Source organism: Anolis sagrei, chromosome 2 (genome assembly GCF_037176765.1).
Source record: "Anolis sagrei isolate rAnoSag1 chromosome 2, rAnoSag1.mat, whole genome shotgun sequence".
NCBI classification, from domain to species: domain Eukaryota; kingdom Metazoa; phylum Chordata; class Lepidosauria; order Squamata; family Dactyloidae; genus Anolis; species Anolis sagrei.
Window position 1 is genome coordinate 236521655 of NC_090022.1, and position 12894 is coordinate 236534548.

A 12894-nucleotide genomic window follows, 5' to 3' on the forward strand; every position below is an offset into this window, starting at 1 on the left:
TCTACTTACTTGTGACCCATTTCATGAGCAATAGTAAAGGCAAGATTCAGGCCATTATCTTCTGCAATAATACATTTTCGTTTTTCACTGCACATCCCATTTAGATAAGCAATTCCTAGGGCAAAAAAAATCACAAACATTATATTGTGTACCACCACTGCCGCCACCATCATCACAATGTTATTATGTTCTGATATCCAATTTACTAAAATACAATCTATTTCCAACAAGAAGCACAGCAGCTTGTGACTTTATAAAGAGCAATACACAATGCAGGTGAGAAAATTGTGCCTTGCCTTGATATCATGGCACCAATTTATTCCTCCTTAACTGCTTAAATCAAATGAAATGGGAAAGTTGTGATGATATGATGAACAAGCAAACTGTGAATAAATTAAAAAATAACTGAATAAATGAACTCACTAGGAAGGCACCAGTTTTTAAAAAAGATATCGAACAAATGAATTGAACATTTATGTTGGCATGTTCATGCTGCATTTTCCTCAAACATATAGCAATACAAGTTCAGTATTTTGAAAATGAAATACTTTAATACAGATGCAAAGGCAGTCTGGCTGTTCACTGCATCCAGGTAGAGTACAGTGAGAAAAAAATAATGATGATGCTGACAGTTCTAAGATTACTGTAAATATCTTTGAAGAAAGGTCCTCAGTTTATTTTTGTTAAAACATAGGCCCTATCTGCACTCCCATTTAAAGCAATGTAGGGGACATATTATCCTGATGACACCACAGGATAATGTTGATTAACCTGGAAAAAAACCTGGAATCTCAGGGTTAATCCAGGTTTTATAAAGACCTGGACAGATTCAGACTTCTCAGGTATGGGCCTTATGGGGACTACCTCCTGGAATCACCATGTATGATCCCAGGGGGCAATCCCTACAACCACTACACCTTCACAGGTTCAGACAGTCCACAGAGATGTGATGACAGTGCCGTTCTCTCCCCCCCTCACCCCCTGGACCCTGTTTTGCCATTAAAAAATAAAGAAGCCACTCCTTACTGGGTCTGGAGACTTCTGCAGGCCCTGTTTTGGAACTAATTGATACAACAGAGTTTATTTATTTATTTAGAAGTTTTATATACCAGTCTTCTCACCTCCAGGGAGGGACTCAGGCCGGTTCACAACATGTATTCATATACAGTAATATACAAAAACAGCACAATGCATCATCATTATACATTAAAATATAAGTACAATAAAACATCACCATCACATTACACAAGCCAAATCGTCCGTACAGTCACCTTTCATCGCCATCCTTCCATGTGGACAAGGGTTATTGACTCAATCCTCAAATGCCACATTCCAAAGCCAGGTTTTTATTAGTTTCCTAAAGGTCAGGAGGGAAGGAGCAGATCTAATCTCTGGTGGGAGGGAATTCCAAAGCTTATGCCCTTAAACTGAAGTCAGCTTGAGCAGCATTCTTTTTCGAATCCATGCTTTGAATGTCTGTGTTGGCCACCACAAAACGCCACCGCAGCTTGAATTAGGGGCAGAGCAAAGCGAAGCCTGGTGGGCCCCCCCTGGTATGGCACACGACAGAATCTCCACCTGGGCAACAATGTTGGCATGCAGCGGCACCACAACCACCAGGTGTGGTGGCCCATCCTTACGGCCCAGGTTCCGCTTCTCTTCTAGCATGGCCTCCTTTCGCTGTTGGCGGAATTGCCAGGCCTGGTTCTTGCGGTCCAGCTTGGTCAATGTGCGACACTGCTGCTGACTAAAGGTCTTGACAGGGATGCGGCCAGCCTGCCTCTGGGCGTTGTTCCCATGGTGCTTCTGAATTCCTCCCTCTCCTCTCCAAAGCTCCATATCATTTCAACTTGCAATTGAGCCTTCAGTCTAGGGAAGGGGCCATTTCTTCATTTTTAACAGCAAAACAGGGTCCAGGGAGGGCAAGAATCCGGTGATCATGTCCACATGTGCCAACATCAGTTTGGCACAGGTGGATGTCTGGCCAATTCCTCCCAAAAAGGAGCCGATCCTTGATAACCAAGGCAAGGTCATCTTAACCCAGCCTTGTTTTGGGTTATCAGGTTGGGGTAAAGCCTAAATTCTGGAGCAGAATTTGGGCTTTCCTCAGCTTTGGTCAGCTGTGAATACAGTTGGTCACTTACACTGCACTGCATTCAAAGAAGTGAGTTTACATCAATGAATGCTCAGGCAAAAACAATACAACAAAAACCAGTCAGTTTTAAAAGTGGTCCACCCCCATTTTCTTTCTTTTTATCCTGTAGAAAGTAACTGAAAATTACTTTGGCCTCCAAATTTAACAACAGTTTAGATGCAACTTGATTTGAAATATTTAAATGTAGAACCAAAAGTAGCTGGTCACTCTTTAAGTGTTTATACATCAAAGAGCTGTATGAAGTATTTTTATATATAGGGGTCAGCCCTGGTTAATCCTTGGATAAATGCCAACAAAGACCACACACTATAAGCTACATTTCAGAAGACGGAACTGGCAGAACTGCCTCTGAGTATTTGTAAAACCCTATGAAATGCATAAATTTGCCACAAGTCAACAGAAGGAACATTCACACTATTTAGCATGATCTGGATGAAAGAGAACAAACTGAAACTTAACCCAGAGAAGACAGAGGAGCTCCTGGTCAATCAAAAAGCTGATCAACCTTTGCTGAACGGGGCTACACTGCCCCTGAAAATTTAAGTCTGCAACTTAAGCGTGACCCTGGAGTGAGCCTTGAGCCTGGAAGCACAGGTTTTTATTTGTTAAAACATCTGATATGTTTGAGCCTGTGAATGCTCTTTAGGTCATTTTCAGTGAACTATATGAAAATCACAAAAGAACATTACTAAATCTTTGTATATTATTTTATAAGCTATACATTGCTACTTCAAATCAAAGCAGTAGAAAGTTCTCAGCCAGGAAATCCAAAACTACTTAGTAAAAGAATGAAAGCAAATATAGATAACCAAAGGGTGTATGTGTGTGTGTGTGTGTGTCTATATATATATATAGTAAGTAGATGCTAGAAAAAACATAGATTGCATTCAAGGGCACGTGGAAGTATGTGGGCAAAGGAGACTATGTGAAAATTGAGAGATTTTGTTAAGAGTGTGAGATAGCCAGCAAGTTAGCTTCTTTATTAAAGCTCTGAAACATTGTCTCCAACTTTAGAAGATGTCTATAACAGTGGAAGGTAATAAATTCACTCAATTCTACCTACTTTTCCAGAAGAATTCTTTCATCATTAGAGTTCACTTTATCTTTCTACAAAATCTGACATCTGTAACATAATGCTGTTGTTTCATGATGAAGAGCACCTGTTTCTCAGTTTCTTACATTGAAAAGAGTTGCCTCTATACATTTCTGGTTGATCACCTTATATTTGACATCTGAACTGAACAATCTGAACAAAAAAATGCCATCACAGATGGTAAAATGATCTAAATTGGGAGAGGGAGGTTTGAAGTTTGAGGTCTTTGATATCTTTTATCTTGGAGGTCTATGTGCCATACACCCAGTCGTCGCAGGACTTGTGTTCTGTAGGTCTGATTATAACCATCAGAGTATTTTACAGAATGTTTGTCCATGTTCCTTGAATGTGCTCTTCACTAGGATGTGAGAGCATGACTTTAGTAAATAAAGTATATCTTTTTAGCATCTTGTGAAGTAACTTATTTTTCTTGGGGAAATCGTTTTGCTGACCTTGATTCCAGCCTGGACTAAGAGCTCTCCATCACAGAATTTCAATCACCCCAGAGAAATACAAACCCCCAACTGCACAGAATGAAGCTGTTATCGTTAAGTGGTATCAAGTTGCTATTACTGTTTGATGTAGCAAGAATTTGAGACTGAACAACTGGCTGTATATAACTCTCTCTCTCTCTGTTTTCCCCTAAGAATCTAGTATTCACAAAAAAAAAAAAAAGAAGAAGAAGAAGAAGAAGGGAGGGGGGAAAGAAAAGTAGGAGAGATACAAGAAAATCTATTTTGTCTCTACCAGGAAAGAAACAAATGCATCCACTTCTCCCAACTTGAGTGAATATGCTAAACAGGCTGCAAAGGTTCTGCTTAAAACAAAACAGTAGATATATCAGAAGTCTTGAAGAAATGAGAGAATCCCTGATTGTAGATTTGCTATTACTTTGTGAATCACAGTAAGTTGACAAAAGTGGGACAGAGATTCCACATCTTCAATGAGGGCCTCCATTTATCACTTCGTCACAGAAAAATTAATGCTTAATACAGTCCAAACACTTTAGTGTACCTATCAGTGGACTGATAACTCTCTTCCACAATGAAACCATTGTGTTCTTCAGTCAGAGTAGTTCTGAGTTGGGTTAGAGGATGCACTGACAGAAAACATACACATCAGATTTACACTGGTGCTTTTAATTTTGCTAATTAACAGGGGTCCTGTCTGATTTATTATACAAACATAATAGGAATGGTAAAGGAAACACAGTACAGAATTAACCAAGCAAGGTTCTCAGTGGGCTGATTAGAAAAATCTACCAACAATACACAAAGTCAATATTAAATTACTTTAGCTTTTCCTTTAGCTGGGTTACAAGGCAGATAATTCTTTAAAAGATATGCTTCCGGGACTATATATACTAGGATGAGGAACCTTTTTTCCTCACCTGATGGCTGATTTCATTGTGGGATAGCATTTCATTGCAGGGATTCATTGGTGGCATGTGGACACACAATCTATCTTAATAAACCCAGAATATACATATACAATACTTCCTTGCTCCCCCAAAGACCTTAAATAAGAGTTGATATAGACAGCCTTAGCCACACAGTACCAATTAACATAAAACCAAAGCTAACTTTTAATGCAGTCCTCAGAGAAAACAATAATAATTTGAAAAGTAAATTCAATTTATAAATATTTTCTGGAAATGATACTTTTAATGTATCAAAAATAATATTTTATGTCAAGCAAAGGCACACAGAATGTGTTAGATTTGTGAAAGGCTTTTTACTGCACTTTTATGCTTATTGTACCCCTCTCTTCAGAATTTCTGGTAATTTTATATCTCTAGCCTTGTACAATCTACAGCATCCTCCAAACACATGGCTCAAGCCAAAATTATTTTTAAAAAGCTAGATGGCAAAAGCATACCTATGATCTGCATTCCCAGTTTTCAGGATAATCAGCTTCCAGTAGCTTTGTTTAAAATTTAAACAAAATTAATGAAATATAATTATATTGAGAGAAGATTATTCCTTTTTCTCATGAGAACGGCTGTGGAAAGAAATCTTCTCTTTAAAGTTGAACATTTAAACAACCTTAAAGACAAGATTTCTTACCATAGCAATTCTCAATATAACAACAATTTGTTACCTGCCTCTCCACACAGCTACTAAAAGCAATGCTCAGAACAAAAAGCATAAACAGTAAGTTTCTAGTTCAATATGGTCATGGTAACAGAAATATCAGTAATTTGCAGGACATCATCTCAACTGTCTCACTAGGAATACTTGGGGAAGGGGGAGGATTACACTCCACTTTTTCATTCCAAAGAGGGGATGATATACACTTTGGAGTTTTCAGCTGCAACAGTAATATTTTTTCGACTCACCAGGATAAAAATTATTTTCACTTTAATGTTTTGTATCTGACATTTTTATTATTTTAAAAATATCAGTCATTTAGGTGTTTTGTTCTTTTTTTGTTTTACTTTTATAGAAGAATGAATAAAAATGGAATGCATTGCTCCTCCTTACTATACACAAAAGTCTGGTAAAAAAAATCTGAGAGATGCTTCTGTCATTTCTTGATTAACTCTTTTGAAAAAAGTTATATTTCTGGAATCTAGATGATTACAAAATATCAAAGTCAAACTATGCAGTATTACTTTATTTCTTATTAAGCAGAGTTGACCTTGTGCTTGAAAGCCACATCAAACGCCTGCTACTGAATGTAAATCAACCAACTACTAGTTGTGAACTAAGTTCAAGTCTTGTCCTTTGTTATTAATGTCATGTGTTAAGCAACAGAAACTGGCTTCGAGTGAGCAGCTGCTCCTACTTAGCAATCACAGCATTAGGTAAAAGAAAGATTTTCTTTAAATATACATATATGTTCTCTGCTTCTTCCTGTGGCTTATTAACACAGCTGGAATGGTTCCAAGGTTAAATCCACTAAAAGTAGGGGCGGAGAGTGAACAATTGATCTTTTGTAATGATCTTTCTCCAGTCAATCCCATGGATTTTTACAAAACTGGAAATTAACACCTTTGCCTGAAACATCTCTGCTTGAAACCAGTAGGAGAATTCTGATAATTTTTACAAAGAAAATTGTAAGGAAGGGGAAGTTGAAAGAGCTGATGTTTTCTGTGTGCAAGAACACAAAACAGGACTGAAGACATAATCAGATACATACATTAACTCAAAAGTAACTCTCAATGAGTTCACTGGGAATTGAACCCAGATGTGTGCATTTGAACTATAGCCTTAGTTTATGAAGAATACAACTGAAAGTTGTGCGTAAGTATAAGGAGAAACTGTTTGGTCAGCCTATACATTCAGATCCAACTGATACCAAGCTATCATTTGGCTTTGAGCAGTAGAAAAGACATAGCAGCCATATGCAAAAACCATCTTCAATGATACTTGAGATCTTTCCTGTTGAGGTATTGACTTCTTTGAAATTCGGTTTCATGCAGAGATGGAAAAAGTGTGACTGGTGGGCTCCATTATCATGGCTTCCCAATCTCTCTACAAAGCCTTCAAATCTCCATATTTCTTTTTAAAGCTGATTTTTCACACACACAAAAAGCCACAAAGCATACCTCCAAATTGCCTTAGAATGCAGCAATTCACTTTATACCAAATCCCATATGCTACTCCTGCAGGTTTAACACATTTGCTTCTGGTAACCCAGGGAAGCTGCTGTCTACACACCACATTTAAAAAAGATACCACTGGCACAGTTGTCATACTGGAAACACCCAAGTTTTAAACCTTATCTGAGCTCTATCCTTAAAATAGGTTCATCATCTTGGACAGCTCTTTTCAAATCTCGACGAAAATGTGGGCAGCATTCTCTACTTCTGCTACAAGGAATCCAAGCATTTCACCATACCCAAACCCACTTATATTAAATTAACCCTATTGGGCCAGGAAATATGGAGAACAAACTTAAAGAAAAGTTTTGTTCTGAATATCTAAAAAAAGAGGAGAAAGCCAGACAGGTTTATGAGAGTTAAAATAATGAAGAACTTCCAGTGAAGATCAGAAAACATGCTGCTAAAAACATTCCCAATTGTTGAAAAGGGGAAAGTCAAATTTGAGGAGCTAATGAAGTATGATGGACGGGAAAGTAAATAAGCTTGCAGCATATTTTAGGAAGACATCCATGTACAAGAGTTTGGAATGATGGAAACAAAATATGAAGGTAGATTTTGTTAATATATACATGGAGAATTTTGGCTGAATTTCATCCAAGAACGGAATTTACTTTAGGTGCGGGGAGAAGGACAAGCAGCAGATAACCCAAAAACCTGTTTCAGAGGACTTCAGAACATTTCACTACTAGCTTTTAGGCAGCTCTGAGGGCTGTGAGATAAAAGAGAAGAGTCAAAAACTGAAATGAATATTGGATTTAGATCCAGGTCTTTGAGTGCACCGCAAAACACAAAGGAAGTTTTGGGGAGAGGGGGCTAAAGAATCACAGTCATAGAATTGGAAGAGACCACAAGAGCTAACCAACCAGTGCAACCTACTGCCCTGTATTAGAAGGCTAGAATATGGGAGGATATGAGGATATAAGGATATGATTATCTTCATGCCAAAAACAAGAACAACCATACACATCTCAGAACTAAATCTGAATGAATATTTATTTTTATTTTTTTCATAAAAATTATAAACACATGCCATATTTAAAACAAGATTGTCTCATTTTAGAATGAATTATAGCAACTATTACTGCTAAATAGTATTAGAATTTAACATGTATATTTCTCATTGTAATAGTACAAGATCTTTGAATATAAACTGCAATACACCAAACCATCAGATCTCAAACCACTCAAAAGTCTTCAGTTGTCATAATTTCCTCTGAATACATTTGAAATGCATTAAATCATAGAAATACCAACTGTGATAAATATTATATTCATGTATTTCTATCTCCTTTTTTAAAAAAACAAACAAACAAGTGTTTCTGAGATGCACATATTTCAGAGCATGACTTGGGGGAAATTAACTTTGACTTGCAGCTCTGTTTCTAAGAAACTAATATTCATTTTCTTTCAGAATACCAAGTGTTTCCCATTAGGGAAAAGGGGAGGAAGAGGAGGAGGGCAAAGAGCTTTCTTCGCCGATGTTATTTAAGAGGTACAAAAATATGCTACTTGGAAAGTGTTCCATGCTATAACATAGAGTAGAGGGAAAAACGATGACTAATTTGTCACTTATAGCACAGCTATATACATATCTAATTTAGAGTTCGACTGAGTTGAAGAAGATTTACTCCACAATATACTGATATAGGCTGCAACTTCCAAACATGTTAATGTAGAGCTATGAGAAGAAAAAAGAGCCAAATCCTGAAAAAGAAACATGAAACAAAGCTGTAGGGCAAGTGCAATCACACTGCATCTCTAGTGATATAATGAAATTATTTTTGTTATTGTAATTTGACTGCTAGACCTAAATAGAACAATTTTATGTGATTCATATTAGTATTGAATTACCATTCAACAATGGAAGACCTTATCACCAGCTTGAGGTCTTGTTGCAATCATGTTGCTTAAGCAATTGGAAATATACCAGATTTGAAGCAAACACTTTAACACTTTTGCTGCCATCCCACAATACTGCTGCTTTGTTAATTCTAGCTCCCATCTAGCACATAGCCTCACTGGACCCTTATCTCTTCCTGCGTTCAATTTACTCAACACTTGCGTGGCTGTGTCAAGAGACTGCACACTGGCTGTGGATAGAAAAAATACTGGAGGAAAATCATCCCCATCTCTACACATGACTACAGCTATTTGAGGACTGCTGCAGAACTATTGTACCAGAAATAGTGCTGAAACTACAGATATTGAGGTCATTAATGGGATTATCTTTTTCTTGATGAGGCAAATAATCATGTTCCATTTTTAGGGTGGCATGCCAATCTCATTTCGTTTTTAGGGTGGCATGGCAATGGGAGAAGAAGTGCACACAATTTGGTGAGCTGCTATTATGCAGCTCTCAGTGGTGGTTCTTCCCTCTTTCAACAACCATCAGAAGGGATGCTATGAGGATCCAACTTCCTCAGTTTGAGGGGATAGATGAAAAAACAGGCACAATTTGTTTGGCTACCATCATCCATTAATGTTCTCCCACTTTCCAGATAACTTCAGAAGGACAGTATCCTGTTTATTGCTTCCAGGGAATGGGATCAAAACTCCCATTCTAAAAGGACACATAGAAATAAAACAACATAAGAGATAGATAAGGGGAAAGTTGAAAGCTTATGTGACGTCACATAAGAAGAACAGAATCCAAACCCAACCGATTTTAAAATTGGCATCTAACCATTAATCTGGGTAATGGAATGTTACTGCATTCTCATGCTTTCATTCTACTTAGGCCAAATCTTATCCCTTATCTCTCAAGTTTTTATGGTGTAAGTTTTGTGTAATTGTTTAATACAGTGGATTGTCTGTATCCACATATTCTGTATCCACAGTCAACCCTTCACAGCTTGAAAGTATTTTTTTAATCCAGAAAGCACGCCATTTTATAAAGGACAACATTTTGCTATGCCATTGTACACAATGGGACATGATCATATATATTATGGTGCCCATGGAAAATCCTTGAACCTAGCCTTAACAGATATCAAGGACCCACTGTATTTCTGTTTGCTATAACTGTGGCAGATATTTATATAGAGTATAGGCTATACACAGGAAAATCTAATGCTTTGGCACACATACTTGTTTTAGATTGACCCATGAATTTACATGAGCTACACAATCAAATGTATTTAAATTTATTTAAATGTAGGATTTTTAAAAGGCACACCCACACAAAAACATTTTAAAAACCAAATAGTACTGAGACACAAAATTTAGCATTTATGTCAAAATAAAGCATCTTGGGGTTTGCAGAGCTAATGCAGCCTGATGTCACTTTTAACAGCCAGGGCTCAGTACCACTGAGTCTTGGAATTTGGAATTTGGTGAGGCACCAGAAATATTTGATAAAAAGGGACTAAAGACCTTGTAAAACTACAACTCTTGTGATTCTTTAGCATTGAGCCATGGCACTGTAGATCCACTCTAAATATTAAAACTAGAATGCTACGACAAAGATTCAGACAAATGGACACTGCTATGACCATTGATCATTTTAATTATTCAATTGCTTGAAGGAACACTTATGACACCCTTCCTCAGTCTCAGGTGTTCATGTTTTCAGCAACAATGAAGGGAAATTGACCACTTAACAAAGCAGAGAAAATGTAAGTGGTTATCATTTTGTTGTCCAAAAGCTCCATCTGGAAATTATTTATGAGAAATGCCGATTATTGTGAACACTGCTATTTGTTCTTCCAGAGAACAGTTTACAACTAGCTTATCTTGTTCTGGTCTATGTTATTTCAGTCTGTTCCTCTTCAGCTTTCCCATTCTCTTGCTAATAAATAAACAATTCCTTTGACTTGTGGTTTTTAGTTACTTAAACTCTATTTCAAGGGAGGCTGAGTCAAAGGACATGCCATGTGCACTTAAGATTTGAATGCAAAAACTTTTTTTATTTTACAGAAATTAGATTTGAAGACTTGACATATCACAGTATAGAGAAGGCTGCTGCATAGAATGATGATAAGCACTGCCTTCTTTCTGAAAACAATTAGCACTAGTCATAGAGTCTCAGAATCAGAGTTGGCCATAGACCATCATGTCCAACACACATACACTGTCCCTACTCAATGCGAGAAATCCAGCAAGAACATCCCCAGCTATAGTTGTCTAGAAAGGAGTAAGAGACTCCACCTGTCTTGGAAATTGGTTTCACTGTGGAAGGGCTCATCTGTATACTGCCATGATTAGTTTTATTGATTTATTATTATTTACTGTATTTCTATACCACCTTTCTCACCCCTGGGGCAGACTCAATAGTTTTAGTAAGGCTGCTTAACTCAATTTTGACAATAGCTGACATCTTCCTGTTGCGTGTATTATTTGTTGGGATCTATCATATGGGATATACTAGAAATGCTGTAACTGCAATATTTTGTACCCAGGGCCAGCAATGAGAAGGTATGGTTACCATGCAGTGTCAGATCCTGAGGGCATCCTCTTAAACAACAAAGAAGCTCTAACTACATTCTGTGCTGGTCACATAGACCTTAGAGAGCAATTACAATGCATGCATTAGATATTGTTCATGCACACTTTTTCATTGACAACCCTGAAGTTCTATAAAATATTGAGTGTTAGAATGCATTTTATTTTTTTCAAACTTTGCTGTGAGTAGATTGGTCTGAATGTAGTGCTGGGGCTTTATGATTTAGCCAATATTATTGTTGTTTGTTTATCTTACTGCTCAGTTTAAGGGCTCACTCCAGCACCATGTTTTATTTGCGAAATTGAGCTGTTATTTCACTCCTACCCAACATAGAGATTCCTCATAAATAAAGGAAGAGCTTAGCTCAACATACAGTGGCTGCTAACCATTTAAAATATCCAGTATGAAATAGGTCTACTGTAAGGATCAATTTATACTGATGGGTTATCTAGTCTTAGAAAGAACCAGGAAGCATGGCTATTTAGTGGAACATAACTTCTAAAATCAATTCTGAAATCAGGCTCTATCTGCATTATCTTTGTGAGACAATCACATCTACCGAATCCACAATTTATTTTATGTTGCTTCTTGAAAAACACATGAATCCAGAGGGTATTTATATATTTATTTTTCAAAGTTATATTAAAAAATTCTACATCTGAAAGAGGTTTTTAAAACGTTGAAAGGGCTTATTTAAAATGTAGGGGAAATCAATGAACACTCTTTCAGATAGTCAATAATCTTGGTAAACATCAGGCTATTTTGTTATTTACTCTCTCAAAGTCATTATTCTCATCAAAAAGGTTGTAAGAATATGGGAGTTTCACAAATATTCTTTTTCTGCTTGAGGTTTAGGTAACTGTGGTGGAGGCAAGGTTTTGTTCCTTCTCTATCCTTCACAAGTCAACATGTGAAATTGTGTGTCTTAGTAATTCCAAGGAAGGGGGATATGGAAGGGAGGTGGAATGGAGGGATCTTGCCTTGGGATTGAAAAGTCATGGTGAGTTTTGGAAATGCATGAGAAATGAGGAGCATTTGAAGATACATTGTAGGAATATTTCAAAAAGAACACCTGATCCAAACAAGCACAATGTCCACCAAATCACAAGACGATTTGCCAATACAGATGAGCACTATGTTAGATCACTCATATATATTTCTACTGTTTATAGAGGGGCCATTCTTTCTGCCATCAACATCTCCAGCTGACCGCATTCAGCAATTTCATGTAGTTGTTAAACAGCATGAGGAAGAAGGTACAGCTGTCCAGGAACTCATAGGAAAAGGAAAAGGGCAATGGTCCCAGGATGAATAAAACCATGTATTGTTTCAGGGTGTGGGATTAGGCTACATCATTGGTTTTAATATTGTATGACCCAAATGTTACACAGCGGGAAAATGTTTTGAAATCGATAGAATATAGGCAGGAAAGAAGGAACTATTTTAAAAACCACTCCCTCTATCTCCAACATGAACAGAACTCCATCTCCAACATAAACAGAACTCCATTGAGTGCAAGTTTGATGCAACCCAATGCTTTTAGATAATTTGATTCCAGTTAGAAATAATTAATTAGGTGTCCCTCTGAAAGGATGTAA

General features: G+C 37.2%; 1 protein-coding gene across 5 annotated transcripts in view; it reads right to left on the reverse strand.

Moving 5' to 3' along the window:
• The window catches only part of ADAMTS19 (ADAM metallopeptidase with thrombospondin type 1 motif 19), a 115561-nt gene that overhangs the window by 59412 nt on the left and 43255 nt on the right, over positions 1 to 12894 (reverse strand). For all 5 annotated transcript variants that reach the window (XM_060762004.2, XM_060762003.2, XM_060762005.2 and 2 more), the window contains one exon: positions 10 to 115. In XM_060762004.2, coding sequence (XP_060617987.2) covers positions 10 to 115 — 106 coding nt within the window. The remainder of the gene's footprint in view (positions 1 to 9; positions 116 to 12894) is intronic.